The sequence below is a fragment of the Harpegnathos saltator genome, unplaced genomic scaffold (assembly GCF_003227715.2).
Source record: "Harpegnathos saltator strain DR-91 unplaced genomic scaffold, Hsal_v8.6 scaffold774, whole genome shotgun sequence".
NCBI lineage: Eukaryota > Metazoa > Arthropoda > Insecta > Hymenoptera > Formicidae > Harpegnathos > Harpegnathos saltator.
The window spans coordinates 264,418-279,121 of record NW_020230620.1 but is presented as its reverse complement, the minus strand read 5'-3'; the positions used below and the strand labels follow the sequence as shown (position 1 = coordinate 279,121).

The following is a 14,704-nucleotide window of genomic DNA, read 5'->3' as shown; positions in this document are numbered from 1 at the left end:
ACATGACGTCGCTTACACATTATATATATATATATCTTTGTACTTGGGATAATTGTGTATACAACAACCTTTATTTCAACATCTATTTGCGCCGTGTATTCAACCGGATCTGCTAGAAATCCTTTCTCTTGTTATATAGATCTTTTTGGTCGAATAATTTAGCAAAAGATATCCAATCGCTGATCTAATGTTTATCATCCAACTCGGTGCCATTCCCTCTTGGTTTGTTGTATATTTAAATATCAGCGAATAATTTTCTACTGAGCAATCTCATATTATTAAACCTGCAGATTGGAAAAAGAAAACAAAATTAACCGCGCAATTGCAAAAATTAATTCATAAAGCTGTTTCCATACGATCCAGATACATATACGCGTGGATAAAAAAATACAAAGCAAGGTCTAAAGGTGTACCTGTGTGGATCATGTTTCATAGCCAGTTGCATCTTATGTCGCCAACGATAAATATAAGGATACGTCTGAGAGCTGATCTCAGACGGCAACGCGTTATAAACGGCGTGGTCCAGTTTCGTTGGTGAAGATCTAAAAGAATATCAGCGTCAGTGTCCATCAAATAAATTCCTATTTTTATATAAAGTTATCATTACCCTTCGATAAATATCATAGCATCTTCTTCTTCTTCGACGTTCTGCATATCATCGTTCGAATCATTATGCACAAATTCCGGTGTAGACGGTGGTGTAAAAAATTCAGAATCGTCTATGAAATGAAATTGTTGATGTTAATATAATATAATATTATGTATAATATGAGATGTTACACAATAGTACAAAGTGTATGGAAAAACAATCGCGAATAGACCACCTGCGTCTTCGTCCTCTTCAGCTTCATCAGTATTTAATGAACATGAACGTAATTTATCACATAGATTTTGTATCTCGTTAACGTCCAACACATCCATTTTGTTTGTTATTCGTTGACAATTGGCCAGCTCATTTGTATTCGTATTATTAACCAAATGTACCTGTGCGCAATCATGGAAATGTATTTATAAAAATAAAATTTTAAATATATAATTTTAAATATATTGCCGATAGAAGTTGCGCAAATGCGGGGATTCATCGGTAGCGTGCCTTCATACCATTTTTGAATAAAGCAACTGGTCCTTATAATCTTTGAATCTCTGTTCCAAATATTTTTCGAGCTTTGTCAATCCCTCGTCATTTTGAAAGTCGACGAAATCCTTCAAGAAAGGCCAGTATTCCTTCCAAGGCACTTGATATTCTTTCGCGAGATCTCTGAATAAAACAAGTTTTAAGAGAAATAAGAAAATATAATTGATACTGAAAATAAATTAAAAAAAAAAAAAATGTACAAAGCATAAGGATATTATATTAAGAAAAAAATTAGATTACAAATTTTGGCCGCCATGACATGGCCAACTTTGATTATTACTTGAAAATTACTCAAGCCTCGATACTTTTTTGTGCAAGGTTTCCTATCTTCGAATTACCCATGAAATTATCGATGAGGTCTATAGCTTCAAGAGATTTTCTGTCGAGCAAAAACGAGGCAACCTGTATCACGATTTAAGTTTAACATATCCCTACCTTCCGACACGCTCCAATCCTTTCTCTGTATCTTGTAACCTCAGGGCAATATTAGCGACTGGACTATTCATAATATTGGACGCGTCACCCTGTTCTTTTTTCATGGACATAGAGATAGTACGTGGTGGTGTTTTCCATTTCCTCCGAAAGTCTAGCGCTTGCGACTTGGTCATTGGACCAGCAAACGCTCGTACTTCCAGACGTGGACTAATCAGATCTTTATCCGAACTCTGAAAATAACAAACATGTATCTTGCACCCAAAAATGTACGCACACTAATGGCACTAATGGCATGACCACGTGAAACACCGTGAGGTCTGTAATGATGTTTAATTATTTGATGGATAATGACGATTTTACTGATATTGTCATACATACATGAACAAATGTATTACTAGATGGAGAAAACGGTTCCCCGATAGTGGGTTGACACGTGTTGTCTTCTGCTCTTAATACAGGTACATAGAACTGATCCTCCAGCAACAAGCGTATCTCTCGCTTTAGATTTTCGTCTTCTTGACACTTTCTGCTACATATTATCTAAAATATGCGATACATGAGTTACATATTTCTTGTCACAAAGAACTGTTTTTACTGTAGAAGAACTGTATTTTACATAAATTTCTAAACTCTTACATCTATGGGTTGTTGCTCATATTTATTCCGTAAAGTTTTAATGCATTGAGAGTATGACACAAGGATACGAACGATATCCTTATAACCATATTTGACGGCAAAATGCAAAGGTGTCTCATTGAGTCCTTTGTCAGGAGTATTTAAGTATAAATCCAGTATAATCTGCACAGGATCTAGATAGCTCTTACATTCATTGTCTCCATAATGCAACTGTATAAATGTGGGATTTCCAACAGTCTTTAATATAAACTCACACATATCTGGTTTGTTGGCTTTTACCGCTATATGTATCGCATTATATCGAGAACCTAACTGAAATATGATAAATAAAAGTTTTCTTTATATATATATAAATTTGTGCGTGTGTGTGTGTTATTGAAAGATTGGAATATAATTGCGGGTATATTTACTTGTAAGATTGCAGGTGTGTCTCCATTACTGATTAGATATCGTGGATTTGCCCATACAATACTCCTTACATTCTCTATATTTCCACTCTCAATTAATTTTCGAAAAGTCACAAGTTCTTGTGGTTTTGGTGCCTTGAAATTACTACATATTTCTTGCGTCGGAGCAACAGTGGTTGTTGATGTAGATTGACTACTATAAGACTGTATGTGTCCAGTTTTTGCATATACCTCAGCATCGGAACGATTTTTAAAAGTTTTCAGACGAGCTTTCTTGTGTTCCTTTATGACTTCCAGAGCATCTGGCAGGTCTTGATAAATATGTTCTGCAAGAGAAAAATATTTAGAAAAATGTGCTATTAATGACAGCATTAATAATCGAAGCTGGAAAATGCTAAGCAACGTAAATTTACTTTTTGCGCAACATTATTACATGGTTGTACGAGTTGAATTACACAAATATCAAACTTCTTTATCTAATATTAATATTTGAAGGAAAACCTCTTTCTTGTTTATATAGTCATAATTGCACGATCCGGTTTCGTGCTCGTGAAAGATAGATAGAGAGAAAGAGAGAGAGAGAGAGGGGGGGGAGAGAGAGAGAGAGAGAGAGAGAGAGAGAGAGAGAGAGAGAAAGAGAGAGAGATTTGCATTTTGTGCAACTTTTACCTTCTACATTCACCGAATCTTTATTGTCTTGCGGTATATATACGGCGTGAAATACCGCTTCTTTTGTAAGGTTAGAATGCGTGTCACACGCGGGTTGCGCACTTTCACATTCGTCCATCACGATCTTTCTCGCATTGATATTTTTATTCAATGGATAAACAATGAATACGTGAGATGCAGAAATGTTAGACTGTATTTGCGGCGTTATCTCTCACAATCGCACGGTTACAGAGACTTGACATTTGTTACAAAACAAAGTGTCAACAGATGCAGTCCACTCTCATTGTACGTATCGATGAACAAAATAACAGCTCGATGAGAAACTTCGCGGCTTCTTCAAAAGATACGATTCACGAGAGCCGAGGATGCTTTGAAAGTGATTCTTCTTATCGAGAGAAAATCAGTGCGATTTTTGAATTTTACTCGAATTCACGAAGAAACATATGTGTCGCATTGATAGAAACAGCGAAAGAAGTAGCGCGAATTCGCTGCAGAGCACACAGAGATGCTGTATTACCGAGCATAGGTAAATATTTTTGATTGCAGAACGATAATATTCCGATAATCAACCGTTACGTCAAAGATGACCGATAAATGCAAACATTTTTACTTAATAATCGATAACTTCGACCTGTTTTAACGGAAATGGCAAATCGATCAATCAATTAATCACAGTTGAAAATAATAATCGCGAACATCGGATATCCTCTGAGAACAATGATGCATACATACGCGCGTGCAATTTCGAGAACACATATTCGCGATCTAGAGATACAACCGTCAGGGCGAGCATCTAGAAATGTGTGTACGATCAGGAGGTATGACTTGAGATAAATCTGACTTGTGCAGTACAGCAGGATGCCAAGATTTCTTTATCACAATTTTTACATTCACACTTTTTCGTTATAGCATTTATTATAGTTATATATTTATTTAGTTATATATATATATATATATGTGTGTGTATGTGTGTGCATGTGTGTACATGACGCCTCTTATGTGACGTGTACGTGGTACGTACTTGTTGTGCTTTATATATATCTCACAATAAAGGGAATGAATAAATTTGCATGATTTAGGAATACGAGTGCTACAATAACTGACAATATTTTGTGCACATCTTTACCGTGTGCGCAAGCTATATGTGGAACATGATTATATTCCTATTATACAATTTATTCGTCTGCAGTCCATGAAATGTCCAAAATTACCGATCTGTATTTAAATATGATTGAAAAGAGGTTAAAGCATGCCGTACACGATTCGCAATATTTACTGGGAGGTTTGATTGTAATTTCTGATGTCCGATATATAAATTATCCAAATGTGCATCCAATATAGTTATATGAGTAGTTGCTAGTTCGAGCCAAATAAACTTGTCTTGCTTGTTTTGCTTGTTGCACGTACTCAACATGTTTGTGGCTTTCTTCAAAATGTCCAATCGCCATGAATGCAGTGCAATCTGCTTATCTTCATTTTGCTCATAATATGCTAAATATCTGCATGCTTGGGACATTTCTTGCAGGATCCGTACGCGCGTGTTTGGATTGGATATAACACTGTCGTAAGCCGATACCTCATGAAAACATCTCAGAACATTCAAAAATACGGTTTTAGCGTCGTTGTAATTCACAAGATATTCATCTGTAATCCAAGTATTAAATTCTTCTTGGATATTGTTTGTGCTGGTAAACATTAAGGACTCCGGTAGTTTTTGCTTGACCGTTGTTAGAAAGTTGGTCTCGCATCGTTTATCTTCCTTTCCAAATCGTAGCAGTCGTTCCTTCGACGAAGATAAAAGCATGAGTCCATATTGCGCCATGTATATATTAATACGGACAACCGCGTCATTATATTGTTTGTACAAAGAAGCTTTCATCTCTGGGAAGTTCACTCCATCGATTTTCTCATACTCGTCCCGATAAAATTTTTTCAGCATGTAAAATGCAATACCCAAGTGATTTCTAGCTTCTGTAAATCGTTTGTGCGTTGAAAGGTATTCGGCTAATTCCGCCGCTTTTAGAGCCCACTGTATACGGTCTATAGTCAACGGTATTAGTCGCACTTGCTTTTGCAATAACATATGTTCGTATATTGTAATAATCGGCTTGTGTAATCCCTCGTCCATCTGTGCATGCAGATTTATCAAGCTGGATAAAGTTGACATATATTGTCGGTCCAGTGAATAACCGCTTTGGAACTCTTTCGTGACAACGCCAAACACGTATAGAATATCGACAGGAGCGGGGTACGAGTCCTTTCTGTTTGTGTAAGTCCAATAAAGCAGGAATGCTCTCTCATAAAATGACAGGGATCTCTTAGGGTTTCTTAAGTCGAGGTAAATGCGGCCTAAACAGTTGCACACTTTCATAGCCGTCAGAATGGCCTTACGAGTCGTCTCCCTTCCCTCTAATAATCCTAAAGATCGTAACAGATAGGCTTCGGACAATGTGTCTTTCCACACAACATCACTGTACACCTGAGAAATATGTAAATAAGATTGTGCGAGAGCTATAGCGTCGTCGGGTTTCGCGTCTTCCGAGTTGAGCTTATCCTGAAACAATTTATTCATCCTCCCCTCAATCGATTTGATCATTTTAGTCTGTTTCTTCGTAGGTTCGATTCCCTTTGTAGAATCTCGAGCTGTGTTCGATGACATTAAGATTTCAACGAATTCCTCTCTCACGTGCATCGTCGTACACTCGGTGTCCTCGGCAGTGTCTTCCAGCAGCTCCGTTTTCTCCACGGACTCTAAACAAATCGCGACGCGTCGGAAGATTATTCTCAAATATATTCGTACTAATCAATCGCTTTTCTTTACATTACCTGGCTCGGCGGATGTAGCGGACTCTTGTTCATTCGTGCTTTCGCCAGACATCTCTTTAGGAAGGAGCAACTTGACGAATGACGAAATCACAATAATGAAGAGCTTCTCCTGTGTGTCACTTGCAAAAAAAGAAATTGTTGTTTCTCGCCTGCGCGAACGGTACAATACGTGATGATAGATATCCGGTAGCGCGCAAAACAACTCGTGCACGACAATATACACCGATGGTTCGGCAACCGTCGATTTTTCATCTACTTAAGGAAACGCGTTGTGAAGCTCAGAATGGTAAAACAACGACAACTTCGCATCGTTGAAATTAATTATTGTGACATTGTGTAGTAGAATCGCACTTCGTAAATCATATATTTCAATTTACTAAGCATTGTATATACAATAGCGTTATACTGGATTATACTAGAGAATATATATCGCGATTATTCAGTCCCTATTATTATTATTATTATTATTATTGGTTTACTTACTTTGGATACTTACCTAACCCACCAATCAGAGCGGCACAGATACGTTGCTGCTCATATATACAACTCGCTGTTTACAACACACAGTGTGTGGTGAGTTATACATACCAGAACGATATCCTTTCTACCGATGTCGATCGAACGTCGCTAACGCGCGCGCTCTTCCACCCGCAAGATGTCCGCTGAAAGTACAAAAGCGCTGAAAGTACAGGACTGCGAGCTCTTCGACTCGGCTAATGGTAAAGAGGAATGCACTTACACAAACACACAGTGATCACAGAATAATCTTTGAATGTATCGGTATATGTATATGTTTAGCGTTCGTTACGGAAGCGGAAGAGTCGACCAAGAGTGACAGGACTACCAGGAGTATAACGATAAAATATATCAATAAGGAATATTGTGCTCTTTTAAAGCTTACATTCGACTTGGAACGTAACATTACGAGGGAGGACAACCGACTTTCCGCGGATCACATCGAAACGCTCAGAGAGACGGAGATGCAAGTGAAAAGGTTTCATCACACGTTCAATTCGCAGGACGCACATTTCGACGATAGTATAATTCTTGCGCACATTTATTTAACATTAGCTAATATATATTATGCTGGTACTACTGATATTACCAACGGGAAGGAAAGAATATATATCGCTAAGGAGTATCTCAGACAATGCGTGAAGTTGTTGAAGGGCAAAGAGCTAGATCGCAGAGCTGTTCTGACAACTTTGCAAGCACTTTGCGTATCGCGCAACGTTTACATAGAGCTGCAAGAAATCGAAGAATGGAAACAAGTAACGCGTAAGACATTGGAATATTACTGGATGTACACTGAGAAAAAGGACAACTATCCTCATCCTGTCTACATTCTAGCCGTCGCTGGCATTGTAATCAACCGAAATTATGAATACGATTTAGACATACTGTACGCACGTACTTTACAATTTTTAATGTTATATGAATATTACTGTGACGAATATTTGCCGATAGATAACTGTACAATGATAATGTGCACGCATAAAATACTGAACAAGATATTAAAAGCGGTACCGTTACTTATGAAATATCCCGAATGGGTCACAATCACCTCGCAGCTGGCATTGCTGTTTATAAAGAACAGACGCTTTACCGAGGCTAGACATCATCTCGCTGCCGCATCCTTCGTCGCGAAGAAATTTTACGAGGAAGAACTTATGAAAATGGACAAAAACAAATTACCGACGCAGAAAGCTGAGCTACGCAACACATATAACAAGGCCGTAGCCGATATTGCTATAAAGTGGGCGACATACGGAAACAAGCTGTTGTGCTTATCGGGAGAACGATTTCTACACGAGGAAGGGAACGAAGTCGCAACAGGCAACTTGGCGATGGAGTCAACGAAGTTGATATTTACCGATTTGGAGAATGAACTGCAAGACATCACTGCTCTGATCAGGGACACCTACATTACAGATTGCAAAGACGCTAAACCGATTTTTCGGCGTGTTCTAAGGTGGCTTGAGGAGGCAAGAGAATTCGCAGCTAATACAAAGACCGCAAACATGTACGTGGACATTACTCGAGGCATTTTTCTAGCATACAAATACTTGGCACGCTATGAGCAAAAGAAAGACAACCAGGTGAAACTTTACAAACAACGAATAGACACTTTATATGACATTTCGAAGACAGTCAATACAGATGACGCCAATGTTCGCAAGCATGTTTGGCTTCAATTGATGCTTGCTTCTTACTCTTTGTTGGATATCAAAACTGAAGACCTAGAATCACTTGACAAAATAAACGAAGAACTAACAGCGGAAATTAATAAGTTAGTTAAGTACAATATCCACAGTTCCGAATTATATTTGGGTATATACATAAAGTGAACGAACTGAACGGCAAAAGTATGCACAATAAATCTCCCTGTTGTTACATTACATAAGTAGAAAGCTTTCAGTAGTCGCCTGTAGTCCTCTCGTACGCCTGTAAAAAGCTGCCTTTGAAAAAAGAAAATTATTATATTATTATTATATGTATATGTATATGTATATGTATGTGCGTGTGCCAATAGACTGGCCATCTTCTTTTTCTTCAGATTTTTTCTTTCTCTTTCCTTTTTTTTCCTTTTTATTTTATGCTTATATTCTATGCTCATATTCGCGCGCAGCTTAATATCGTGTTAATTAAAGCTAAGTACAATGCTGTTTTACTAAGGGACACATGATACGATTTCGAAACTTGTACTTCTGTGTAAAATTTCATAATGCGAATAAACATTTTGTACATGATTATTACTGTATTGTATGATAGTAATGTATGTATTATTACTGTGTATTATGAGTGTGTTGTTACACTTGTTTGGTCGATTTCTGTGTTAATGCCGGTGGATAAAGCATAAGTAGGAAAATAAGTGGAAGGAGAAGTAAGTAATATACGAGTCAGTATCCACGACGTAGATATTTGTCTTAAACTACGAAATATAATTCGAAAGCATAATTTTCCATTGAAGAGACATACGTCGCGCAAGGCGCGACGTTGTAATGGTTGACGGTTGTCAGCTTCATCAAATTCGTCAAAGAAACAGAACAGAGGATCAAGTTGGTTTAAATTTTACGAAATTGATATTTAATCGGCAAGCACGGGATACGTTATATAATCGCTATATAACGTAGAAACAATACAAATACGAAAAACAACGGTTGTTGTTGTAACGACTTTTGTCTGCACGTGAGGTAACAGTAATTTTTTTGGTTTTCATTTTTTTTTCACACGCGGTATAATTATGTGTTTCGGAATTGTATTATTTTGTTATGTTTGCGGATTATTATTATGGTTGTGTTCGTTTTGGACATTTTCATGCCGATAATTATCTTTATTTTATCTTTATCGCTCATTACGTAGCGAAGGAAAATAGAAGATGCTTTTAGCATCTTCTATTTTCCTTCGCTACGTAATGAGCGATAAAGATAAAATAAAGCGTCAAGAACGCATCTTATATTCTACAACAGTTTTACACGTATCTATAAATGATGACCGTTTAATGTGTGTGTATGTGGCACTTATTAAAAAAATCCTCAAGATGACACGTCGGAAAGAAAATTCAGTGGTTACTAAATTCTTATTTTCTTTTAAACAATAAATTGAATATTTGTCAATAATAATATAACTGCTCGAAAAAAGAAAAAAAAAACTACACATATATATATATATATATATATATATATATATATATATAAGGACGACAACAATAATAGCAAAATGTTTACTTAACTTTTATCATTTATTTAACTGTTAAAAGTATAAAATAGTTCCCAATTTATCTCATACATTTCACAACACGAGATACTCGTGAAATAACAGTACAATAAGTTTAATCTTAGTTGTATGATATTGTTTATCTGATATACACATGGCATCTGATATAAACATGGTATATGAAAATTCCATTTTTATGTGCCAATTCTTTGGCATAAAAATTTCTTTATTTCTTATCTCATATTGCTTTTCTTTTGAGGAATAGTTTTATGGACTCGTAAGCTTTCCATTTGCAATGTGCTAACGTGTGACAGTTTTCTATCCTGTGTAACAGGGGACCTGGTCTTTTTTATCGGGCAATTGTTTCATCGAGATTATTTAGAGAATTCTTTTGCAAATATGAGTGAAAGTTTTCTACGATTGAGTCTGCTAACTCTTTGATTTTTAACGAACTCATTGAATCCTCGTTTATCTCGAGATTTTCAAGTTGTACATCTAACATATTGGATCTTGCAATTGCAAGCTCCAACGAAACACGTCCGTATAGATACGAATCCTCAATTGGGTCTAGTAATTGTGTAATATTATTTAAAATGGCAATCTTTTCTTTGTGCAATTCTAACTGTCTGCTTCTGTCTCGCTCGTAGTACAATATATATTTGTATCCTTTGGAAATGCATTGAATAAATTCCATACGTAAATTGAAGTCTGAAGTTTTCTGTATAATATACATCTCTATCTGACGAAGCATGCGCAGAACATTCTGAAAAAGTGTTAGAGCATCGTGATAATTCGTAACGTACGTGTCTCTGTCTATAGCAGTAAACTCTCGCAGTTCTTCCTCTAGATCGATAAATAGTAACTTTGTCGGTTGTGTCGCGGAATCATTTCCGGATTCTGATTGTCTGAAGTCGGTCTCGTGAGATTCGTCCTCTCGTATATTATTCTGTGTGAATAGCCGCCTTATCGACGCGCACAAAAGCGTAACTCCATACGATGCCCAGCACAAGTTAATCCTGTTATACTCATAAATATATTGATTGTTTAATGCGTTCATCTTCTCCGAAAATGTGGATATGTCAATTTTCTCAAATTCCTCGTCATAAAATTGCCTCACCGCAAAAGCTGCGGCAGCGATGTGATTTTTAGCTTCAACAAATCGATCGTATGCTAAAAGCAATTTAGCTAATTCTATCGTGTGCTTAACCCACTTGATACGTCCCATGCTCGATGGCATCCTTTTTAAATATTTCGCCAATAAGTTATGCAAATGCGTCACGACGATTTCGTTTTCGATCACAGATATATTAGCTTTGTTAAACAACGTTGACAGATCATGTAGAGCCTGCCAATATAATGTATCCAAATTAGAGAAATAGCATCTTGCATTTATATCGATAATAGATGGGATATAGACAGGAACAGGATAATCGTCCTTTCCCTGCGTGTACAACGTATACAATTGTAATATTTCATAGTAGTATTTTTTTGACTTTTCTTGATTGTCCAATTTATACCAAATGTGGCCTAATTCAAAATTCGCTGAGATAAGAATCATAATAGTTTTGCGATCTACTTTTTTATCCTTTAGCAACTTTATACATCGCGTAAGATAAGCTTCGGCGATGTATATTTTTTCCCTTTTTGAATTCAAATTATGGTATACTGTAGATATATTTAAATATGCTTGTGCAAGAATCGTACTGTCGTCGGGTTTTATGTTTTGCGAGCTTCCCAGATGCAGAAATTGAAAAAGTTTGTTCATGTTTGCTTCTGTCTGTCTAAGAAGTGCGTCTGATTTCGTCAAATTTTCATTTTTGATCACATTTATCATAATGTTGGTTGTCAATCTTAATAAATCCATCAAATTCTCACTGACGTCTATCGTTACATTTCCGATATTTTCGGCGTTCTTGATATTCTCTGCACTCTTCGCACCTTCGTCAATCTTCATGCTCGGGTCCAAATCTACCTCCATAACGGACACTAAACATATCAACGTAGAAATATTATTTATCCTGCGGTATTAATACACCTATTTCGCGCGAGTGTATACTAGTGTATTTCTTACCATCTTCTGAATCGACAAATGTGCCTTTCTGATCGCTTGCTGGACGTTTGCTGGACATTTTCACAGAGAGGAGTGCAAATTAACGTTCACGATATCAAAATAAAAGAAGAATTCTCTGATATATTAACATTATCGTTACTAGTTGTGACTTGAAACTCGTGTGATAAACCTGTATGTTTGGGTCCGATCGGATGTAAGGCTGTACGCCAATCGTAGACAAATATGTTTTCTAGTGGCCGAAGACAGCCCAGTCGTATTTCTTTAATGTCACCAATGATGATGCAGCTTGTAGAAATTTCGAGAATATGAGATTGTCCTTATAACTTTTAGGTTTAGGTTTAGATTGATTCCAGCCGATTTTGAGCCGGTGACAACGACCCACGAAAACAGGAACGTCGTGTCCACGGGAAATCCAACGTGCGGTTTTGTGAATTCCACGTGAATGCAACGTGCGATCCACGCACGTGGGGATTCTCGACGCACGTTTTTGTGGGGGGGGGGAACTCTTGTGTACGTGTCAAAGGAGCAGAATACGAGTCCGTTGTTGTTAGCTAAGGCAAAAAAAATATTGCATTTAAGATGAGTTATGCTCGCACGTTATATATCATCACGGAATAATCTTGTATGTTGATCTTAATCAGCATCCGTCGAGGTCTCATACTGTTTTATAAATACCCTTGTGTGGAAAAAAAAAACTACAGAAATACGAAAAAATTACTGTTGCATACTATTGAAGAACTTCAGTCTTTCAACAATTATCAAACGTATATCGGTAATTTTTTCGTACTCTTACGTTCCCTTGCCACCCTTATATACGCCCTTATGGCTCTTTGCACTTTACACTGCCAATAAAAACGGAATATTTTTGCACTGATGTGAAAAGTTTTCTATTCTACATTAGTCGTACGTCGCAAAGCCGCAAGCTAAATTAACTAATCACAGTTGATTATGTTTTGATCGTAAGGAGAATACTCGACTATGATTGGTCAATTCGCTTGCTACGTGAGATTTATGACTAATGTAGAATGGGCTTAAGTGTATATACGATCACATGGAATTCGACATAGCGAAATGAAAGAGAAACGGAAAAGACCAATGGTGGTGGGGATTAACCAATCAGAGAGATTCTATTCCGTTGTCTCACTACGAAACAACGGAACAGATTAATTAACTGGTTAACCCCCACTATTCGTCTTGTCCGTTTCTCTTCCGTTCCGCTATTTCGATTTCAACTCCACCTGTGACTGTACCTTAAAGGGACAAATCTACCGTTGCATGTAAACAACAATGGCGACTATTACGTCGGCGAGAGTAGAGGAATTAATCAGTTATTTTAAGACGCACAATAAAATTCGCGAGCAGCAGAGCCACTCGGCGAAAGTTCATAGTGTAGGATGGAGTTGCGACGGCAAGTTCCTAGCTTCAGGTTCCTTCGACAAGTCCGTTTGTATATTTTCGCTGGGTCCTGACCGTTTGGTAAATATGTATAACCTATATTACATCTTTAACAGTTTTTTTTTCTCTTGTAGTTTTTGAAACTATAACATTCAATACAATAAGATTCAACGTAATACATATATATATATATATATACATATATATATATATCTATCTATATTTTACATTCTTCACATATTAATTGTGTATCCATCGCAAATGTCGGATATTATCAGTTTATATCTACCATCAGAGTACAAAGAAACTTATACAAGTATCGCATTTTGAATGCACAATAGAAAATGAGTGATTGGTTTTTTTTATTTGATTTTTAATTCTTTGCATTAGTGAGATTTGAATTTAAGGCCTAGCTATAAAGATACTCAGTGTATGCTTTTCTTTTGCAGAAGCAAGAGACAACTTTCAGAGGACATGGTGGTAGTGTGGATCAACTTTGCTGGCACGCGTTTTATCCAGAATTATTATCCACAGCAAGTGGAGATAAGACAGTCCGTATTTGGGACACAAGGACACAGAAATGTACAGCAAATATTGGCACTAGAGGAGAGAACATCAACATATCTTGGTCGCCAGATGGTAATACTATCGCGGTGGGAAACAAGGAAGACTTGGTCACCTTTATCGATGCTAGAGTAATGAAGATACGTGCTGAAGAACAGTTCAACTTTGAGGTGAACGAGATCTCATGGAACAAGGACTCGGATACTTTCTATCTAACAAATGGCCAGGGCTGTGTCCATATACTCAGCTACCCAGAATTGAAATTGTTACATGTAATCAAAGCACATCCGGGTACGTGCATTTGTATCGAGTTTGACCCGACCGGCCGGTACTTTGCTACAGGATCCGCAGATGCATTGGTTTCGCTATGGGACGCTGACGAATTGTGTTGCTTGAGAACGTTTTCAAGGCTGGAATGGCCAGTTCGGACCATTTCCTTTTCATATGACGGCCAGTTATTGGCGGCTGCATCCGAAGACTTGGTTATCGACATCGGTGAGGTGGAGACTGGTGAAAAGATTGCCGACATTACGGTGGAAGCGGCAACCTTTACTGTCGCCTGGCATCCAAAGCAGTACCTCTTGGCTTACGCGTGCGATGACAAAGACACATATGACAGAAAACGCGATGCTGGCAGTTTAAAAGTGTTCGGTTTTGCTAACGAGTGAGAAGTCAGACTGTGTGGCGTTTCTCACATCGGTCACTCTGCCGGTGATATTATCCGAGAGATACACACATCAACGCAAATTTTACTTTTATAAATAGTCTCAACTATGTAAGAGAGAGGCAGGGACTGTACGTCACGAGCCGGTGTACAACGTCATTTTACTTCAAACGAATAAGTAATAT

At 37.4% G+C, this 14,704-nt stretch overlaps 5 protein-coding genes across 7 annotated transcripts; 2 read left to right on the top strand and 3 right to left on the bottom strand.

Annotated features, from left to right (window-relative positions):
- Positions 1 to 55: 55 nt before the first annotated feature.
- Ankle2 (ankyrin repeat and LEM domain-containing protein 2) lies at positions 56 to 3,931 on the bottom strand. The gene is made up of 10 exons (XM_011148499.3): positions 3,283 to 3,931; positions 2,617 to 2,939; positions 2,207 to 2,518; positions 1,949 to 2,110; positions 1,571 to 1,800; positions 1,102 to 1,258; positions 825 to 984; positions 608 to 719; positions 414 to 542; positions 56 to 284 (listed from the first exon to the last, which is right to left on the bottom strand). Exons 1-10 carry the CDS (start codon positions 3,398 to 3,400, stop codon positions 236 to 238), a joined length of 1,752 nt encoding a protein of 583 aa, XP_011146801.1. The 5' UTR covers positions 3,401 to 3,931; the 3' UTR covers positions 56 to 235.
- A 293-nt stretch (positions 3,932 to 4,224) lies between these two features.
- On the bottom strand, positions 4,225 to 6,638 carry LOC105187587 (Protein KBP-like protein). Its single transcript, XM_011148494.2, has 3 exons — positions 6,605 to 6,638; positions 6,109 to 6,227; positions 4,225 to 6,033 (listed from the first exon to the last, which is right to left on the bottom strand). Exons 2-3 carry the CDS (start codon positions 6,158 to 6,160, stop codon positions 4,490 to 4,492), a joined length of 1,596 nt encoding a protein of 531 aa, XP_011146796.1. The 5' UTR covers positions 6,161 to 6,227; positions 6,605 to 6,638; the 3' UTR covers positions 4,225 to 4,489.
- Positions 6,639 to 6,655: 17 nt separating this feature from the next.
- On the top strand, positions 6,656 to 8,861 carry LOC105187586 (protein KBP homolog). The gene is made up of 2 exons (XM_011148493.3): positions 6,656 to 6,827; positions 6,907 to 8,861. Exons 1-2 carry the CDS (start codon positions 6,764 to 6,766, stop codon positions 8,454 to 8,456), a joined length of 1,614 nt encoding a protein of 537 aa, XP_011146795.1. The 5' UTR covers positions 6,656 to 6,763; the 3' UTR covers positions 8,457 to 8,861.
- Positions 8,862 to 9,831: 970 nt separating this feature from the next.
- LOC105187584 (protein KBP homolog) lies at positions 9,832 to 12,822 on the bottom strand. Of its 3 annotated transcripts, none has more exons than XM_011148489.3 (3): positions 12,684 to 12,822; positions 11,897 to 12,447; positions 9,832 to 11,811 (listed from the first exon to the last, which is right to left on the bottom strand). In XM_011148489.3, the coding sequence occupies exons 2-3, from the start codon at positions 11,952 to 11,954 to the stop codon at positions 10,175 to 10,177; spliced, it is 1,695 nt and encodes a 564-aa protein (XP_011146791.1). In that variant the 5' UTR covers positions 11,955 to 12,447; positions 12,684 to 12,822; the 3' UTR covers positions 9,832 to 10,174. The 3 variants fall into 3 exon arrangements, with proteins under 3 accessions (XP_011146791.1, XP_011146792.1, XP_011146793.1); XM_011148490.3 differs by having other exon boundaries at positions 12,690 to 12,822; XM_011148491.3 differs by lacking the exon at positions 12,684 to 12,822 and adding an exon at positions 12,625 to 12,659.
- A 281-nt stretch (positions 12,823 to 13,103) lies between these two features.
- Positions 13,104 to 14,561, top strand: tex (THO complex 3 homolog tex). The gene is made up of 2 exons (XM_011148483.3): positions 13,104 to 13,372; positions 13,741 to 14,561. Exons 1-2 carry the CDS (start codon positions 13,184 to 13,186, stop codon positions 14,521 to 14,523), a joined length of 972 nt encoding a protein of 323 aa, XP_011146785.1. The 5' UTR covers positions 13,104 to 13,183; the 3' UTR covers positions 14,524 to 14,561.
- The last annotated feature ends 143 nt before the right edge of the window (positions 14,562 to 14,704 follow it).